This window comes from Gasterosteus aculeatus, chromosome 11 (assembly GCF_964276395.1).
Source record: "Gasterosteus aculeatus chromosome 11, fGasAcu3.hap1.1, whole genome shotgun sequence".
Lineage (NCBI taxonomy): Eukaryota > Metazoa > Chordata > Actinopteri > Perciformes > Gasterosteidae > Gasterosteus > Gasterosteus aculeatus.
Window position 1 is genome coordinate 5,271,007 of NC_135699.1, and position 18,872 is coordinate 5,289,878.

An 18,872-nucleotide genomic window follows, 5' to 3' on the forward strand; every position below is an offset into this window, starting at 1 on the left:
TGTATTACCTGGAACACTATTTATTCACAGTTCACGGGACACAAAGAGTAAATCTGAAAAGTAACTCAAGATACCAGACAAATGCAGTGGACTAATATCTTCTTTTGAGATGTGGTCGAATTGGTAAATTACCAAATGGGAATCCTTGAGTACAAGAACAACGGATAAACGTATAGAATCAATGATTCTAAAAAGGCTTCAATAAAACAAACATCTGCCCTGCCGACGGTCTGCTGCTCTCTAACCATCACGTCACCGTCCACAGGAGAATCCAGCCGTCCTTCACCATTGCATTTTCATCTTGCGTGATTGAGTTCAGCTGTTCAACGGTATACCGGGGACGACCGGGGCCCCCTCAAGGGCCTCGCCAGATGTTCGAGGGTAGAGGAGGTTACTAGCAGCGTCCCACTCATTCAAGACAAGAGTTTACACCCAAAGCAGGTGAGCCGGGAGTCTGAAGGCATTTCTCAGCAAGCACATGATTCAGATCATCAACATTTATTTTGGCCGCTGATTTGCACTCAACGTGAAGCTTCTGCTCCTCCATGTGGTGCAGATACTTTATGGCATGAATACAGTTCTCTTCACAGTACTCATGTCTAACAGGTGGAAGACTTTCAAAAGACATATACACTTTGCAGAGGAATGAAAATGACTCATCCTTATTCACATTTTACATTTCTAACTCAGAAAAAAAAGAATCACCTTGAAATGCAGATTAGACAAAAGATTTTCTGACTCTGATTCAGCAAACACTTGAGAATCTTACGATGCGCTGAGCTCCCTGCAGCTAAACAACCCTCGTTTTATCGGTTCATCACTTCACACAGTCCAAAATAAGGCCCAAACACAGAGGAGCACGGCGGGGACTTTAGCCGTGGACAAACAGCCTGTCCGGGTGTGGTGAGACCGGCCTCGCCTTGTGCACACCTCTGGAGTTTACACCCAAGAGGACGAGGCGTCGGGTGTTCCTGTTGACATGACGCGCGTCTCCTCCCCGCCCTCAGTCCTGCGTCCTTGTTTGCTTTAGAACACTCTTTGCTTATGCTAATGTTCAGTCGAGACGGCTCTCGTGGCACAGAGATGAATCCCCGGGTCCATCAGTGCTCTGAGCAGCCATGAGAGTTAAACATACCATGAATATATTACCCCCACACTAAACGATTCTATGTAAATGGTCTGCTGCGCTCGTCGAAGCGTCAACTACGTGTCCTCACAGCGCAGGGGTCAACGGTTCATCCTGTTGCTGCTGCCGCCGCCACCGCCGCCTCGGTTGTCGCCCATCGCCTTTTCCAGCCAGTCTCCATCCTGTTCAGACTCGGAGTCGCTGGCCTCGCTCGCGTCCGCCGCCAAAAGCCGAGAGTAGTTGATCCTGCGCAGGCGGGGGGCCTTCCACTGGAGCAGAGGCAGGCAAGCGCACCACGCCACCACACCCACCGCCGCTCCCCTGAACAGCCACGTGAGCCCGAACCGCTGGACCACGAGGCCTCCGGCGAAGCTCCCCAGCCCGCCCCCCAGCTGAGCGAGCGCGCCGTAGACCCTCCTCACGCTCCTCTCGGCCCCCGACGTGGCCACGTCGTCGCAATGAAGCCCCACGGCCCACCAGAGGGCCCCGCCGCTGAGGCAGCTCAGGGCCTGAGCGGGCGCCGCGGCCCACGGCCCCCAGAGGAACGAGTAGTAGAAGCACTGCAACCCGAGGCAGGCGCCCGCAACGGCGAGCACGCGCCCCGGGCTGAGGAGCTTGGACACCCGGCCGGCCAGCAGGGGGAAGGCGGCCTGCGAGAGCAGCGCGACGGCCAGAGACAGCCCCATGTGCAGCTCGCCGCTGCCGTGGTCCTGCATCTGCCACAGGAGGAAGTTGTCCGCGGCGGAGCCCGCCGCCCCGACCAGCAGCACGGTGACGGCGCAGAGCAGCGCGCGAGGGGAGCCGCGCACGAGCCGCGCGGCCCTGAGGAGCCCGCTGGTCCGGTCTCGCTTCCTGTTCAGGTGCAGGGGGAGGTGGGCCGCCAAGGGGAGGGCCGCGGCGGCCAGGGCGGCGTAGCAGAAGAAGTGCGCGGCGCTGCGGGAGAACCCGCCAGCCACGAGGCAGCTCAGCCGGCTGACCAGGAGGCCCGCTCCCCCGACGCCGCCCGCCGCCCCGAGCAGACCCCACAGCGCCGTGCTGCCGTAGCGATCCGAGGCATCGGCGGAGTCCAGATACTCGTACAGGCCGTCGTCAGCGGTCCACTCCAGAGGGGCGGACGCGCACTCCCACGCCGACACGATGAGGAGTATCAGGAGGAAGAGCTGGTGTTGAGGGTCCATCCGTTTCAGGCGGCCCAGAAATTCATAGCTCCTCCCCTCCTCCTCTGCGTCCGTCTGGTTTACCCGAAGCTGCTCCTTTGACCGCTTACTCCTCACTGAAGGTGCCGAAGAGTTCTCCGGGCGGGGCGTAAAGGAGCCGCAGACCTCCGATTGTCCAGCGCTGTCGTTGACCACCGCCGATGAGTTCAGCGGAGGCAGCGGAGGAGGGGATTGGTCCCGATGACGAAGCGCGGTTTCAGTAGCGAAAAGCGGCACCGCGGTCGAATTGACCCCAGACTGGGACGTAGCGGCGCTGTTGATCGTGGTCTGAGACTTGGGGAGGGCTGACGTCGCGGAGGGTGCAGCGGCGGCGAGCAGGTCGCCCTCCGGGCTTTGGGTCCGACCGGCGCTCAGGCTGCAGTTGCCGGCCCGCGCGCCCACATCCGCCGGCGGGAGGAGCAGCAGGGCCAGAGCCGCCGCCGCCGAGCACACGAGGGACCCGTGTATCGCCGCGCGCCTCTTGTTGTAGTGCTTGGAGAGCAGGCTCGCCACGGGGCTCCACGTCAGCGACACCAGGTGCTTGGTGCCCATGACGACGCCGGTCATCGGGGCGGAGAGACCCAGCTGTCTGAAGTACAGGGTGAGGAAGGGCAGCAGGCAGGCTCGGGCGCACGACCACAGGAAGTGGAAGGCGCCGGCCAGCGCCAGGGCCCGCCTGACGTCGATCTGCTTGCTCTTCTTCATGGTTTTGAAGGCCGCGGCCTCTCCTGTGACAGAATGCAGTAAGCACAGCACAACGGGGCCATTAGAGACCAACACCAATGTTATTGAGGGCTGAAATTATTTTCTTCATCCATTAGCCTGAGAATTATTTTTCATGTTAAACACGAGTGAAAAGTGCCCATCGCAGAACACGTCCAATACACAACGCAGAGCGTCAAGGAGAAGCAGCAGTATCCACACTGGTTTTGTTATTTTTCACTGTTTGCTGAAGAATTGTCACTTTTGAGCTGCCTTAAAAAAGAGCTTCCCAAAGCCCAAACCAAAGCTCCAAAAAAGTTAAGATTAAATAGAGTAGATTAAAAAATACATTCGATGGGATTTGGGTTTTAAAATAACTTAAAGGGCCGTCTGTGTACATCCAAGACCCATGGTTCTATACGCGGTACGGACACAAACCAGCTCTTATGTTGGTGAGGATACATAAATAAATGCATTAATGTCGATGTTTCCCGAGTCCATTGAATATTCAGGGTTTTGTTGGACTCAAAGTGCATACTTGCTTTTTTATGTCGACGTGTATTAAATGCAATCAGGATGTGGAGTCCACGTCACATCACGTTCCAAAGGTAAGACAATAAAATGAAACCGTTCGACGAACATAACGTTACCTTTTGAACTCCTCCTCTCGTTCGGACTATTTTAAAACTTTCTTTCAGCGGTGACGTCCCTCCTCGCGCTGCTTCATTCCATCCGCGTCTCAGTGTCTTCTGTGTTCCGCGCAGCGGCCACCTGCGCGCACGGTGCACCGTGCGCGAGTTCACACCTGCAGGGCCGGTGACGGGACCACAGCGCCCCCCAGCGGCGCGGATGCCTCTGTGCAGCACACACACAGAAAGAGCGAACGCTAATCAGTCTTATATATGTGTTTTATATTATAATATATATACATACATATATATATACATACATATATATATATATATATATATATATATACATATATATATATATATACATATATATATATATATATACATATATATATATATATACATATATATATATATATATATATATATATATATATATCAGTCTTATATATGTGTTTTATATTATAATATATATATAATATAAAACACATATATATATAAGACTGATTAGCGTTCGCTAATATATATATATATATATATATATATATATATATATATATATATATATATATATATATATATATATAAAACACATATATCTTTAGCACCAGTGAAAGGCAAAAACATTCAGCATGCTGCTTTACTGGGAGGGAAAGCATGTTCATGCAAACAACTTCCTCTAAGCAAATAAAAGCTGTTATTTCACACAGGACACACACAGACAGGTAGTTTTCTTTATTCAGCACACATGATAGACTCACACCACATGGTTTTCTTCCTCATATGTGTTTCCTCATTTCAAACAGATAGTGAAAGATCACAGATCAGACAATGTGATATTACCAAACTGAAAATGAATTCCCCTGTGAACAGCATTACAAGAACATACTATTACTACATGTTGTGTTGCGAAATGAAGGTAACGCTTAATATTACGGCTTCAAAACACACAGCATTCAACAATGCAACACATGTATGACTATGGGTTTAGTGCAGCGTGTCCCTCAGGGGGACACACCACTGAAGGTGTTGACCGGCAGGTACAGGACTTTGTCCACGTCGTTGCTAAACAGCAGCTCTCGCTCTGATTTGGACCAGATGCTGCATCCCGGGTCCAAGCACGGAGAAATTTCCACCCTGTAGCGGAATGACATCACTTTGCATCACTTTCTATTTGCATAACGTGATCAGGTGATGTTAAACAGAAAGGACGCAACGTTTCATATGACCTTTGAATATTGCCGTAAGTACAACGGGAGTCCTTGTCCAGACACACAGAGAGGGTCAGCGACTGCGTGGCTCTGATGCTGATTTCCTGGGTTCGGATGGTCTGTAATCGAAACAAAAAAGGTTCACAAAGCTGCGCTAAAGGTTCACTTACAATACTACTATTACTATTTAAAGGATTGTAATGATGATCTTAAAAGGCAAAACTAATTATATTCAAGAGGACAAAAGTGAATAACTCCTTACTTTGTTATTTTCCGGGTTCACGCTGTGAAACTTGACGGTAAGATGACCCCTGCCTACATAAAGTAACAAGGATTATTCAATGCATTCCTTTGCGGTGACATAAATCCGTCATATGAATGTCAGTGCAAAAGGTTGACCTGATGTTACAGCGGCCGGCTCCGATGCAATCACCACGCCACACGTCATGGGTGTGTTTCCCTTTTCCACTCCTCGTTTGCTCAAAGCGATCTGTTGAGGATTTAATATCCTGCTGTTGTTGATGCAAATACTAAATAAAAAGTATTTATTCTGGTTAACAGTAATTAGGACTTTACCTCTGTGTAACTGACTGAGAGGACCAACCCAAAGACTTCCGCTCTCGTCTTCCTCGGGCGCACACCCTGCTTCTCTGTCCAAGACAACATATTACTGCAATTAGACAACTATGACGTTTGCAAAGTCATGGCAGTATCTGTGCACACCGAAGGAGACTCAAAGACGTACGAGAGGACTTTTCTATGAGGGGTCTGAACTCTGGGATGACGGCCTCCAGGTGGGACACAAACATCTCTTTTATCACGTCGCAGCCGGAGCGGGTCATCTGAACACATAATGCAGTCAGCCAAACCAGGGAGTGCACGTCCAACATCGACACGTCATCAACACAGATGCGCCGTACCTTAACCGAATAGAGCGGCAGCTTAAGTGGCCGCGTCCCACAGCGGAGGTAATAACACAGTGTGTCCAGCAGGAAGGCGCTGGGCTTTTTTGGCTCTTTGTGGACCGACTGCTAAAGGGAAGAGACATCACAGAAGGATGAACTCCCATTCTAATATGATTGTATTTTAACCCGGCTGTGCCTCTTCAGGTTTAGTGCTTAGCAACATGCACGTGTTAGCATTTAGCTTCAAAGCCATTGTGCCTAAAGAGGGTCGATATCATAGACTCTTTGGTTACCGTTCCTGCCAGTTTGGAGATCGCTGCTCCCAGACTGTTGATGTTGCTGTTGTACCATGGATCCACTCTTCCCAGTAAGGAGGCAAGAGACAATCTGCTCTCCATCTGACATGGGCCCTCCTATGAGAAACAACGTGTGTCCTGTAGTCTTCTACATTTACACCAGTCCGTCAGTATCGCTTTGAGTGACTCAGTGGGACTCACAGCTGGAGTGAGCGAGAGCTCCTCGTCAGAGACCGGGATGTAGTAAAACCGCAGGTTCACCTTCTCGGTCAAAATATGACATTTTGACTCTCTCTCTCTGTCGGAAATACATTGAAAATGTTCATGGAGAGCAGAGTTCGGTCCCCGAAACCTCCACCACACACACAATGCGAATGCAGAAACGGTTTGAGGAACACACAGCACTTTTCCTCAACACTTTCTGGAAAGCGGCTGCTCACCGAATCGAGTGGTAAGCTCTGGTAACTCTTCCCAGCACGCGGTCGTCTCCCAGCACCACCACCCGAGCTGTGTGACGCCTCCTGTCTTTGTTGGGGCTTTCAGGATGAAGGTCCATCTTGTCCCTCATGAAGAACAGTTTTTGTGGCGCCTTCGTGGTCTTGATGGCGTTTCTCCGCGTTAATGTTGGTGCAGGGTTTGATGGTGCAGCCGGCGCTACATCATCCAAGTCACTCTCTTTTAGCTCTCTCTCTATCCCACCGTCCACAGACCGAACTGAGTCCCGCTTGTCCTTCTGCTCTTCATCAAAAGCATTTGATTTAGAGGCGCAGCACGCTGCGAAGTTTGCCAGCAGATTCCCTTTTGGAGACAATACATATTTAATCTACATGTGTATTGCAGCATCTGGCTCTTTTTATTAAGAGAAAGTAGAATATATTGTTTGTTTGCCTCACATAGATCCTCTTTGTCTCTCCACAAGTGGAAGTTGATCTCTGGATAGGGCATTGCAGTGTTGAACACAGAACTCTGATCGAGCTCAGTTTGTTCTGAGAAAACAGGGTTCAACAGCTCATGATGTCATCGTGTGATGATCTCTAATAATGCCGATCTGTGCATAACCGCAGAATATGAACCTTCTTTAGAGGCAGTCAGGATGTCTTTGTAGATGCGTTGCAGTCTGTTCAGATAGTCGGCACAACCACCTGCACCCTGTGTCTCACTCTCCTCCACGGCTTGAACCACTTCCTGGAAATACGTCTTTGTCGTTTGTTCCCCCAAAGCCTAAATTACACAGAAGAACCAAAGGTTGATTAAAAAACAGCATCAATATGAAATACTGATTCAGATAACCATCTGATTTATTTATGTAGTTCAGTGGGAATCTTTCCACATGCCTGCTACAGCCAGGCTGGCCGTGAGACTGCACAGCTGTGCTTTGTCATAAACGCCAACACTAGCATGACAAACAGCGCCTCACGCTATCATTGATAACATGCTAACGTTCAGCAGGTATAATGCTTACCATGTTCACTATCTTAGTTCAACGTGTAAGCATGCGTTTTCTGCTAACTGACACTGACGACAAAGTTCCACTCAGACGTGGAGAGTGAGCCAGCAGGATCCATCCTCTGGGAACCACGAACGTCTTTATGAACGTTTGTGCAAATCGACCCACGGAGAGGTGGAGATATTTCAGTGAATGCTTTGACATGTTGGTGGTGTTAGATGAAATGTAAAGTAAGAGGGTTAACAAAGTTATTAGGGTTCATCCATTTGGAGACCATGAATGTATGCACACCATTTAAATGGTAGTTTCTCCAATAGATGTTGAGATATTTCCGTCTGTACCAAAGTGGTAAGCCGATCGACTGACTGGCCCCACCATTCCTGTACAGCATGGCTGAAAAAAGCCTCCTTATTGCCTCCAAAACATGCTCACTAACTCCACCTTCAGAGCCTGAGCCAACGTGGAGCTTTGGCAGGACGTCCCCAGTCCCGTCTGCAGCACGTGTAGCACCACATTCTTCTCCATGGTGTCTGTGAAAAAGCTGGACTCCTCCAAGTGTGTTCTCACTGCTGCTTCCAGCGGAGCAGAGAACACAGCTGGGTCAGCAAGCACAAACACCCTGCAGGAAGTCAGCAGCGGGAAGCCATTATTAAACCTGCCACTTTGATACGAGTCCATTGTCATTAAAACAAAGTACTAACTTCTCCTGGAGAGTGATATGCTCGTTCATCAAGTTTTGCTCTGCGGTGACTCTCCTGAGGTACGAGGAACCTGTTGACGGGACGATTTGGAAACATACTTGATCAGAAGTATCAATGTCTCAATTCCCAACACACCGATACAAGGACCACGTATTTTTTATTTTATAGATCAACAGAATGTGTTATATATTAATAAACCAGTTGCTTTCAGCGTTCTCTAAATGTGTGCATGATACCTGGTGTGGTCATCTCCATCTTGATGCCTCTCAGAGTGCTCAGGGCCACAGAAGAATAAGGAGACGGAAACATCAGCAGTTTCATCAAGCACTCATATAGCTTCTGGTAAACGCTGGTCGGAATCATGACACCTGACTAGAAAAGTAAGTACAGAAACAGAAAAGTCTGCGTCTTAATCTGTTTTGTCTTAATCTGCAGATTGTAACACGCTCTCCATTGTTCAAGATTTTCCACAAACAACACAATGTTATCAGAGTCACACAGCTGCGTCTTACCTGCATAACCACGTAGGAGAGAGTGTGCAGCGCTGGAATCGTGTGAGTGTAGGATCGCGTTTCATGAATCTGAATCAGCTTGTCTAGCTCGGTGATCAGCGCTCTGATCAATGAAACGCTGCAGGATGGATTGTCTTCCAGATTCCTATGGAGACTCCATCGCATCACTCCTGCAGAGCGGGCAGACTACAATTGGTTTTCTTTCTATATGTGGTGTGTTTATGCAGTCTGCTAGAAGGCTACTACTTTAGCTAGTTTGCGAATGTAGTCCAGTGTTTCCCTTTTTTCAACCCTCCATTGAAATGAAGATTCCACCTGCATTGTTAGCTTAGTTTAGCATAAACAATGCAAAACAAGAATAAACAGCTAGCCAGACTTAAAGGGACCAGATCCGCAGTTCAAACAATCGTACATATATGTTAAGCTAAGCTAATTAGCTGGCATATTATGGAGCCAAATCCAGGACAAAAATGTTGATAATTTCATAAATTAATGTGATCCTGAAAGTTGTGGTCTTGAATATTGAAAAATACATCAATGTTGGATTATATTTTCAAGTTTCAAATCTTTTTTTTCACTTTCAGAACTTTTTTCACTTTCGGATCATTTTTTCGCTTTCGAATCTTTTTTTTTCACATTCAGACTTTTGACCTGATGTGGCGGGCAGGGGGGGCCCGGGAGGGAGGGGGGGGGGCGTCAACTGAGAGGGGCACGGCATCATGAGTGACAGCTTCATATAAAAAAACATTTTCTCCTCTTCTTTATCAAATGATCAAAACATTTGACCTGGATTTGGTAACTGTGCCTCTAATTGTACTGTAAAGACATAGGCTCATTGAAATAATTATCTTTTAAATGGTAAACGCTGTTATTGTTTGCATTCAAAACGTATTGGCCCTTAAAAGTGCCTCATGTTCCCTCCGTTGTGGCTACCTGTCTGCGGAGCACTTTGGCCACTCATCTCTTTGAGAAGAGCCTGCACGGTGCCGTACATGCCGGACTGCAGAGTCGATAGAGACATGCTGGCTAAAAATGAAGATCATACACGTTATTGTACGACCATTTTATTTCAATATCCACATTCTACAACACCTGGTTCTGATCAGCTAAGCAAGTTTGGCCCACAGTAATTTTGATGAAGGAAAACACTCACTGGTAGGATCGACCCGATATCTCTGCTCTTCAGGATCTGACAGCTCCAGATGAAACCCGCAAAACTGAAAGAAAATCTTCTGTGTTCCCTCTCAACAGGTTTCAGTCAGTCTGAAGACTTGATCGTCGCTGAAAGCGCAACAATGCTTGAAGTGTGTCTCCAGCTCGAAAACTGACAAAACTCCAACGCGTTAGAGGCAGAGAGTAAAACATTTGATTGGAGTGCACCCAGGTGTGCGTGACTCATAGAAGGAAGTGTGTTGACGGTGACAAAAAATAAACCGGAAAGACTTTATTATTTATATAATGTAATTTTTATTCCAGTTGTGTGAAAAATGTAAAAAAAAAATCACTTAAAAATAAATAGCTTGGTATTTGACTCTGATATCAACATAACGTACATAGTAGCAATCAAGTAATTTGTCTTATGCAGCAGATAGAGAGGAGAAAATTGCAGGAAGCTTGAAAACATTCCTTTTAAACTGTCACACACACATCCATCGAATCAAAATGTGTCACACAGCAACAGGGTAAACCTGATGTAGAAATAGACGTCTCCCGATGACTTGTCACTGGCTATGGACTTGTTGTAATTATCAAAAACACTACGGAAACTTTGCGTCCGCTCGGCTCCAACATGCCCGGATTCGTTCAGCGTACAAAGTGTCTCAGGGACACGAGGCGGAGAAAGAGGTGATGGGGAGGCAGAGCAGGGAGCAGTAGGACGGGTGCAGAGGCTGCACCTGGCCGGGTGAGGGCTTGTAGGCCTTCCAGTCTGAACTGCTTCCTTGTTTACTGCAGAGAGACACCTCGCACCTGCAGAGACAGAGGAGACAGGTGTCCCATAAATGCACGCTCACGTTGTGGCTCTGTTGCACATTCTAATGGGGTTTCTGATGCTGTTGTACCTGGTAACACTTTGGATGAACTTCTTCTCGTCCTGATCCAGGCACACGGCGAAAGTCGCTCCATCCGCTCCACCGTGCACCTGCACCTTGTCCACCTTCACCTCTGATATGTAGATCTGCTGCCAGAGGGAGGGGGGGAGAGTGTAAGTGGATTGTGTTTCAAAGGGAGAGCGGCCATGAGATTATGTTTAATACTTCATGTGAACCCTCCACCTGGTTGTAGCCCTTTTTAGACTTAGAGCTCTGCCTCTTGACGACTTCAGTCATTGTCAACTGCAGACTTTCTATTCTGGTATCTGGAAGGACAAGATGATTGATGCTTGGACAAAAAAAGATCAGTTGCTAGCAGATGAGGGACCTTCCCTGCCACGCACCCAGCTGCTCCGGGTTCCTGCATGCTTTGTGGAGATTGATCGATGTGCAAACCACTTCCTTCTGGATCCACTGACTCCTCCCACTAACCACCACCTGTAAGCAGGTGTAGACGGGGCGGCTTTTCAAATAACTCGTGCAGTGATACTGTTTGTGTTCGGAGGAAGTCGAAACAAATACCTTGTTGTAGGCAACACTGAGTGTTAAAGGGACGGCCTCCCGTTCCTCATCGATTCCAAACCTTTTACTGGCAGAACCTGCAAAACGACACATTAGACTACCTGTTTGTGTGCGTGTGTGTGTGTGTGTGTGTGTGTGTGTTTGGGCGTGCCTCTATGCTGTTGTGTGTGTCAGAATGGAACTCACCCATGGCCTTGACTGCTCTGGTTCCAGCAGTGTGGCCGAGCTCCAGGGAGTGAATAAACACTTCCTTTCTCCTCTCTCCTCCAGCCAGGGTCAACTTTGAGGGGGAAGAAGACAAAAAAAACAATCAGCTGCGTGTCTGTGTGCGTGTGTGTGCTTGTGTGCGTGTGTCTCTGCGCTCCCCTCTCACCTCCGCCTGGTAGAGCTGCACCAGGACCGGCTGGTCTGCATGTCGGCAGTAGTAGAGCACCATGTCAGCCAGCAGGGGAAGGCGCTCCTCGCCGCTCACCGACTCGGCGTCGTCCTTACAGGCGGTCTGGCTCATGGAGAACACACATGGGGATTTTCAGACAAAGTGGACAGAAATGGTCAAATGTCGCCTTTGTGTGCAGTCACATCTGCTGAATAAGGTGAATCACCATTAGCGACACGTGAAACGTGCACAGTGGTTTCTCACCATGGAAGTATTTGTACATAACATACTTATCGTATTTGACTTTCTCTCTATTTGATTATGTTTTATTCTTATATCACACCAATCATCAAGACATGTACGGTACATGTGTAACATCCGTGTCAATAAATGGCTTCTGATTGTGATCCTGAGTAATCAGGTGTCAAGGGGATTAATGGAGAAAATCAGAGCGGCTCTTGATAAAAAAAATAAAGCTGTAATTTTTGTTGTATTCAAACGTAGAATACCACATCTTTGCACTAGAGACGATTCTTTGTCAATGACTCACCAAGGAACTGTACAAATGTTAGTCCAGTAAACCTCACAGTGTGCCAAAAGCTGTTGTTCTGTCAGCGGCTCTCCTGACTCACTATGGGATGCACGGGAGCAGACGAAGGAGCCACAAGTTACCTGAAAAAGGACGTCGGAGGACAGGCTGAGCAGACTGAGGACGTTCCGCTCATACCAGGGGTCCATCATGCCCAACATCTGGGCTATGTCCTGAGTGCCGTCCTCCAGCACGCTGCCGTTAGACTCCTGTCAGAGTGAAGGAATCAAAGGGGCTCATTCTGCAGTCGAGGCAAAGCATGAATGTTTCATTGTGGTTTCCGCCCGGCAAAACAGGATAACAAGACTGCTTTACTTTTTACTGTATTTATGAATGAATATATATATATATATATCTCCCCTACAGGTGATGCGTGTCCTCCAGAGCTTCCCGTAGCTCTCCTTTTGGTGGGAACAAGGTAGAATCTCAGTTTGCATGTCTTGGTGAGTCGGGGACATTTACTCTCCTTCTGCTGCAGGTCGCTGTAGGCCCTGGCCAGCCTGCCGGCTTCTTTGTCGCCTCCGAACACCACCACTTTGACCAGGGTCGGCGCGTCCTGCGCATCGCCCTCGTCGCAGCTCATGATCGGCCTCCTGCGCACGCACATGTGCTTCCGGGGGGAGAGGGGATCGCGGGTGGCGGCGCACGCATGCAGCGGGCGGACTTGTCTGCACAGGGACAAGGAGTTGAGCCCGGCTGTGGGAACGTCTCTGGGGAAGTCCTGGCGGTGGCCCATGCTCTGGACCCGCCGGCAGGTGCCGGGGCTGCGGGGACCCTTGAACAGCAAGGAGAAGCGCTCCACGCCTAAGATGGACCTGGACTTCTTCTTGGGTTTCTTTCGAAGCTTCGGTCGGCTGTCTGGCCCGCCGTCCGTGTCCTCGCTGAAGTCGCTCTCCACGCCCGACGAGCCGGACGGCGTGGAGACGGCGGACCAGCTGGAGGAGAGAGAGTGGCTGGAGGAGAGAGAGTAGCTGGAGTCCCTCGAGGACGAGGATGCGGTGGAGACCCGGTGGCTGTGGAGCTCATGGTCCTCTTTGTTTCCCTCTGCCCCGTCTTCCCCATCCACACTGGTGTCCTTGATAACATTGTCTGTTTCGTTTTCTAGGAAACAGTCCGGAGGGGAGTCCAGGTCGGACTCGCAGGAGAGAATGTCTTTCAGAAAATCTGCAGGGATTTAAAGGAGAATTGAGAATAAAGAGTGCAGTGGAAGATAAAATATCTGACAAATAATACAGGGGAGTTGTTTGAACTGAGCTAATTACCAAAGTTGTCATTTTCCCAGGAGCACGTGTGACATTTAGGGAAGGGCAGCATAAACGTCTCAACGGCCCCTAATGAGAGGAGGCCATATTCCGTGTTAGGGAAGCACCAACAAACTTAAACCGTCAGGAGATTCACAGCAACACTCCACACATTTATCCCCCTCTGACATCATCTGTCATACCAGCGTCCGTGCAGACAGCAGCGGGACCAGCGACTGTGTCTCTGAGCTTCTCCATGACGTGCAGCAGAGCTCGCCGAGCCGTCTCGGGGTCCGCCGCAGAAGCCGCGGCCTCCATGTGGTCAGTCACGGCCTCCGCCAGCTGGTCCAGCTCGTCGTCCCGCTTGGTCTGCAGGGCGGCGTGTAGCGCCCGCAGGTCGCAGGTGGCACCCAGAGAAGCCTGAAAGCTGTGCAGGACGAGGGTGATGGCGACGTCTCTGCCGGACCGCCGAGCGCCGCTCATCTTCTCCGAGATGGACCGGACCTCCGGAGGGACGCACTCATCGGGGTTCACCAATAGCACCGTTCTAATAAGACACACACACACTGTCACATATAAGGAGAGCGGTGATGTGTTCTGTAGTAGGAGGAACAATATGTATTTTTGATTTTGGGGCAAACTTTCCCTTCAAAATGAATGGAAATAACATTGTGGCTTATTGTCAGAGTTGTCAATGGCTATGGACTTACATGGTTTTGGAGAACTGAATCTCAGGGCAAATACCCTGCTCGGTCCGAACTAGCTGATGAAATGAAATACCTAAAGCAAAAGTACAACAGTAGTATCCAGTGTTAGTTAAGTTTTCCTCAGTGGCTAAACAGTGACCCTTGGTGGTCACACAGACACATAAAAAACGCCCAAATGCACCAACGCAGTCCTGCCAGAAGCACCACCCCATCAACACCATCAGGTGGGAAAACCCTGGTTTGAACAGCGTCATCTGCTGTGGGCCTTTTCATTCGCGGTGCATTAGAGCGCCGTTCGCTACCTGGTGCTCTGCGCTCCTTCTGGATGATTTTCAGCAGGGTTTTACTGGCAGAGCTGCAAGGCTCAGGCCAGGCCAGGAAACGATGGAACAACAGGTAGGCCTCCTCCAGCAGCCCGCAGTCCGGAGCCACATGAGGAGCCTGAGAGGAGACCAGAAGAAACCAGGTTCGGATGTGAAAGAGTCTGTGCTTCTTTCTCATGAATAACATCCACTCACTTTAAGGAGGGTGGACGAGAACAGGAGAGTGAGAGGCACCACCAGCTCATAGCGACACTGCTGGATCACCTGCAGGAGACGGGCAGAAAGAAAGCAGCAGATGAAAGACACTGTAAACTCGGGGGGGGGAATGAGGTTGTTTTTCAGTTCTGGACCTCTGTTGTTTTCCTCAGTATTTTCTGCAGAAGGATGAGGAAGTTGTGGGCATCTCTCTTTACAAGTTCCTCCAAACACCAGCGGTTTATGCACAGCCCAGCTGATGAGAGAGACAGAAACACGCAGTGTTTATTTCTCCTTTTAGGTTTCATCCTGATAACTGTCAGTAAACCGGTAACTTAGATAAGCGTGTTCACACCTGATATTCAGAGAGGCGCTGAGGGAAAACGAAGTGGTTGCGCTACTTTCCTTTCTTGCCGAAGGTCTGAATTAAGAAATTTCAGCAAATCTTTCAACATGATTCTCCTTTATACTGTTGGTCCCTCCTCATTCTGTGTATCACCACTTTCAATTCCCATTTGTCTCTGTAAGACGGACAGTCTGTTCGGGACAGGTCGGCTGGGTGCGTGTTTGGACAATTCAAAGCGAGACTTTAAGCAGAAATACTAGTTTTCATGCGCTTTCATGTGATTTTGGGCTACTCTGCTTCCATAACATGTCAGAGAAAAGAGAAAACTACTACTATTTCCCTTCATAGATTCCTCCTACGCCAAATGCTATTGTTAGAAAATGTTCCATTTGCATATTTAAAATTTGACATTTCTGAAAACTTGTTATTCACAAAAAACAACTTCTTAACCTCATGGTTTAATATTTTTACACAATTCACCTCTAGCGTCATACTTGCATTTGGCTTGTTTTCGGAATGAGGGTCTGTTATGGAACATTGTAAACCTTTAAAACAAATAAGTTGTATATATGTACATATATATATACATGTCCAAACCTCTGTGTCTATAAAAGAAATTAGAGTTTTATTCATGCCTTTATCCAATGTATGCATGTCTGCTCTGAATGAGTGCAAACTGCACATATAGATACGAGAATGCATCTGTTGTATGTTCAAACCTACAAACACTAGCTGTGAAGAAGTAATTGTCTCAATGCAAGTACTCAGCTTTAATGTTTGGTGGTGTAGGGTGATATTAGTTAAGGTTTTTACCAGGTGTACTTATGTGAGCTGGGGACATAAGCCAAATTCCATCGCCAGCCCTGATTTTGTGATGCGGCCCTACAGGGAGGTTTGGGATCGGCTCTTACCGTTCCAGAGTTGTTTGTTGGGAGTGTCGAGACCCAGGCCGCTGAGGCAGCGCTCAAGGACATGCTGGATGCGATCCTCCGTGCACGAGCTGGGCTCCGTCACCTGCATCATCTTCTGCAGAGGCGTCACAACATCCACCGAAAAACACAGGAGAGGCAAGTGCCAAAATGAGAACAAGAATGACGCCCTAATGTCGTGTTCCGGTAAACCAATATAGTGTCCCCCGATTGGTCCAAGCTTCCTGTTATTGTGACTGCGGACACATTAAACCCAACCCAAAGTGGCAATGAGCAGAGTGGCAAATACGAATGTCGACAGCAGAGACGTCAGGACAGAAAGCACCTCCCACCAAAACCCGTGAGTCACAGACCATATGAGCGGGCCGGAGATGAGCCGGTAAAAAACAGAAGCCACAACTTTGTCGACTTCTCCATTTTGGATTCATTCTTAAAATCAGCTGCTTAGAGAAAACATTCTGGTGGAGGTGGGATGGAAATGGAATCCTGTAAGACAACAACTTCCCATGTCATCCTTTGTACTCTTTTCAACAAGTGTAAACATGTGAGTGTTAGTTAAGGCAAAAAAAAGTCATTAAATTATGTTCGATGAACTAAACTTGAACAGCAACAGACACATTTTGGGGAATTTGCTTACGAAAGCAATGGACATGTTTCGAAGCCGATTGAATTGAAAATAAAAAAATAAAAAACACAGCCATGAGACATCCCACCTAATAAGACATGTTATTCTCTGAATATGTATCCTCGGCTCACAGGATGTCGACTTGCATGCGGAAGCTGCAATTGTGCCCCAGCTGTGGCAGATGTGTTGAATGTTGTGTGCAGTGACACAACTGGAAATCAGAGGGTCACCTGTGCCCGTCAAAACAGGAAAAGGCCTCCCGGGAGCAGTTTATCAAAGGCACTGGGGTTATGTGACGATATAACAGTAAAATAAGCTTAAGCCTTTTGAGCTGAAAAGCATAAAATAAATACATTCGCACCCGACAGAGAAAAGCATGAAGACAAGCTTGTCTGCAAGCAGGAACACAGACGGCAGCTCTGTACTCAGAGGTTCCCTGCATATCCAGATCCTGCACGTCAATTCAATCAATTGTCTACTGAGGAAGCAGGTGTTACACCATTGTATGTGTTCAGGCTATATGGCCCACTGCTGCAATGCACAAAGGCAAAAAGCCTGATCCCCCATTGGTCTTCTTTAAGCATTAAGATTATTCTACTGTGAGCGCGGGGGGAGAATGGAAAGATGTACAGATGTGCAGTGAGACACCTTAACGGTATACTTATGAGCTTCAATATAGACGTAAATATTCTAGTGACACTCCAAAATCTATTTAAAACACTGAGCCAAACTAAATTCATTTAATTCAGAATGCACTGTCAACAGCCTTCAGCGGCTTTTAAAAGAAAGGGAACAGGAAATCTGCTTGAGAGCCTTGCAGTGCGATGTGATGGAAGTTGTGCAACAGAGGCTTGTTTCTACTAGAAAGAGCGTATGTGAAATAGTCCAAATAAGGCCAGCGTGAGACGGGCACGCACGGGACATGCAATACAGACACATGGAACGTCCTGTAAACATGTCGAGGCACCGAAAAGAGGCTAAAGATCATGAAGCGAGAGGCATTGCTCTTACCTACCTACGGTCTCCAGTGTCCTAGATCATCCCAGATCGACCTCAATTGAGACACACCAGCAGGCGGGGGAAACAATAGAGGGACCACATCCTCCTTCGTTGGTGCCCTTTTTAAAAATAGACCCTCTGACTGCAGAGTTAGTGAGCGTCTGCTGCTAAAAAGGAACTGAATGAGTCCTTAAGGCTGCGTTGCTTAACAAAACCTACTAGAAGGAGGAGTCTTTTAACATGACACAAGAGCGTCTCGAAAGCACCTGGTCACGGGTTTTAGGCAAGCAGTTTGTGTTTTAATATTGCAATCTGTTACGACAAAATAAATTAATTCATAATGTCCCAGGTGGTTATAGCGAGCTGTTTTTTTTTAAAGACATATTGTCTGTTATTGTCACACCACGGTCAAATCATCTCACTTTGACGCTCAAAGATAAAGTACAGAAGAGCTTTTCACTTGTACCATGTGTACCAACCCAGTTGGGTTAAAATGGTCTGTCACTGTTTGACCTTTCACTAATTTTCCATTAATGGTTGAACCTGAATTAAATTTCTGCTCTTTGTGACTTTTAAGGGCCATCTCTTTACCATTTACTTTCACTTTGTTCAGATTATCTACTTGCCTTTCTGAGTAAACCACAAGATGTTCGTGCAACATCTTTGCCTATTTAGGCCACACGGTTTTAATGCCTGCTGCTTCTCTTCGTGCATCATCAAATCACAGGATTTTATTGCATCGAAATTATATTCATTGATCGACTTTTGTGAGGACAAAACTATGCGTGATTTCTTTTTAACATGTAGCGCACGCAACCTCTCGGAAGATGTCGCTGCTGTCTCTCCCTCCGCAGAGAAACTCCCCAGGACCAGCGGAGCCGATTATAACAGAGAGGGGACTGGGACAGCCAGAGATAGAGGTGGGCAGAGGTGTGACTGAGAGGACACTCGGGGCCAGCTGGGCTTTTTGCCATTTCTCGTTTATATTTAGGCAGTATCAAAGAAGGGTGTAGGGGTGCTGTGGGGGGGTTGAAAGCCTGAAGAAGTATAGCGGCAGTTTGGGGTTTTTCTTTTCGTGCGTAAAGGGGATAGGTTGTGTCCCTCATTCTTAGGAGCTTCACTTTCAGACTGAGCGGTTTATTTGGAGGTAGTGTCCCGGGTCTCTTTGCCTCGTAAGAACATTTTATTCACCTTTTTAAAAA

General features: G+C 48.0%; 4 protein-coding genes across 20 annotated transcripts in view; 1 reads left to right on the forward strand and 3 right to left on the reverse strand.

The window, feature by feature from the left end:
- Nucleotides 1-482: 482 nt before the first annotated feature.
- mfsd6l (major facilitator superfamily domain containing 6-like) lies at nucleotides 483-3,819 on the reverse strand. The gene is made up of 2 exons (XM_040192054.2): nucleotides 3,675-3,819; nucleotides 483-3,050 (listed from the first exon to the last, which is right to left on the reverse strand). The coding sequence occupies exon 2, from the start codon at nucleotides 3,025-3,027 to the stop codon at nucleotides 1,228-1,230; it is 1,800 nt and encodes a 599-aa protein (XP_040047988.2). The 5' UTR covers nucleotides 3,028-3,050; nucleotides 3,675-3,819; the 3' UTR covers nucleotides 483-1,227.
- Nucleotides 3,820-4,376: 557 nt separating this feature from the next.
- On the reverse strand, nucleotides 4,377-10,024 carry pik3r6b (phosphoinositide-3-kinase, regulatory subunit 6b). Of its 5 annotated transcripts, none has more exons than XM_078084593.1 (18): nucleotides 9,882-10,016; nucleotides 9,662-9,754; nucleotides 8,729-8,898; nucleotides 8,453-8,588; nucleotides 8,217-8,286; nucleotides 7,957-8,134; nucleotides 7,142-7,289; nucleotides 6,962-7,054; nucleotides 6,509-6,866; nucleotides 6,270-6,366; nucleotides 6,066-6,182; nucleotides 5,788-5,895; nucleotides 5,613-5,709; nucleotides 5,444-5,517; nucleotides 5,267-5,357; nucleotides 5,130-5,182; nucleotides 4,886-4,986; nucleotides 4,377-4,793 (listed from the first exon to the last, which is right to left on the reverse strand). In XM_078084593.1, exons 2-18 carry the CDS (start codon nucleotides 9,747-9,749, stop codon nucleotides 4,661-4,663), a joined length of 2,112 nt encoding a protein of 703 aa, XP_077940719.1. In that variant the 5' UTR covers nucleotides 9,750-9,754; nucleotides 9,882-10,016; the 3' UTR covers nucleotides 4,377-4,660. The 5 variants fall into 5 exon arrangements, with proteins under 5 accessions (XP_077940719.1, XP_077940717.1, XP_077940716.1 ...); XM_078084591.1 differs by having other exon boundaries at nucleotides 5,788-5,898; XM_078084590.1 differs by having other exon boundaries at nucleotides 6,066-6,185.
- A 147-nt stretch (nucleotides 10,025-10,171) lies between these two features.
- Nucleotides 10,172-17,878, reverse strand: LOC120827737 (phosphoinositide 3-kinase regulatory subunit 5). Of its 13 annotated transcripts, none has more exons than XM_040190839.2 (17): nucleotides 17,687-17,878; nucleotides 16,029-16,143; nucleotides 14,927-15,027; nucleotides 14,772-14,840; nucleotides 14,556-14,694; nucleotides 14,257-14,326; nucleotides 13,750-14,093; nucleotides 13,568-13,636; nucleotides 12,670-13,469; nucleotides 12,389-12,514; nucleotides 11,714-11,839; nucleotides 11,527-11,620; nucleotides 11,341-11,417; nucleotides 11,163-11,256; nucleotides 11,002-11,084; nucleotides 10,789-10,904; nucleotides 10,172-10,696 (listed from the first exon to the last, which is right to left on the reverse strand). In XM_040190839.2, the coding sequence occupies exons 2-17, from the start codon at nucleotides 16,138-16,140 to the stop codon at nucleotides 10,549-10,551; spliced, it is 2,568 nt and encodes an 855-aa protein (XP_040046773.2). In that variant the 5' UTR covers nucleotides 16,141-16,143; nucleotides 17,687-17,878; the 3' UTR covers nucleotides 10,172-10,548. The 13 variants fall into 13 exon arrangements, with proteins under 13 accessions (XP_040046773.2, XP_040046772.2, XP_077940712.1 ...); XM_040190838.2 differs by having other exon boundaries at nucleotides 10,789-10,907; XM_078084586.1 differs by having other exon boundaries at nucleotides 16,029-16,140; nucleotides 17,687-17,854.
- A 683-nt stretch (nucleotides 17,879-18,561) lies between these two features.
- Nucleotides 18,562-18,872, forward strand: part of ntn1b (netrin 1b) — a 37,453-nt gene continuing 37,142 nt past the window's right edge. Inside the window, exon 1 of the mRNA XM_040190841.2 lies at nucleotides 18,562-18,842. The gene's annotated coding sequence lies outside the window, so the exon portion shown is untranslated. The remainder of the gene's footprint in view (nucleotides 18,843-18,872) is intronic.

Excerpts from the sequence above, each read along its gene's own strand:
- pik3r6b (XM_078084589.1), bottom strand. The coding sequence starts at position 9,749 with ATGTCTCTATCGACTCTGCAGTCCGGCATGTACGGCACCGTGCAGGCT. Across the intron at positions 6,186-6,269 it reads AGCTCTCGCTCACTCCAGCT|GAGGGCCCATGTCAGATGGA; the intron begins GTGAGTCCCACT and ends TGTTTCTCATAG. Across the intron at positions 4,987-5,129 it reads TGAACCCGGAAAATAACAAA|ACCATCCGAACCCAGGAAAT; the intron begins GTAAGGAGTTAT and ends TTTCGATTACAG.
- LOC120827737 (XM_040190833.2), bottom strand. The coding sequence starts at position 16,140 with ATGATGCAGGTGACGGAGCCCAGCTCGTGCACGGAGGATCGCATCCAG. Across the intron at positions 15,028-16,028 it reads CAACAAACAACTCTGGAACG|CTGGGCTGTGCATAAACCGC; the intron begins GTAAGAGCCGAT and ends CTCTCTCATCAG. Across the intron at positions 14,327-14,555 it reads GAAGGAGCGCAGAGCACCAG|GTATTTCATTTCATCAGCTA; the intron begins GTAGCGAACGGC and ends CTTTTGCTTTAG.
- mfsd6l (XM_040192054.2), bottom strand. The coding sequence starts at position 3,027 with ATGAAGAAGAGCAAGCAGATCGACGTCAGGCGGGCCCTGGCGCTGGCC.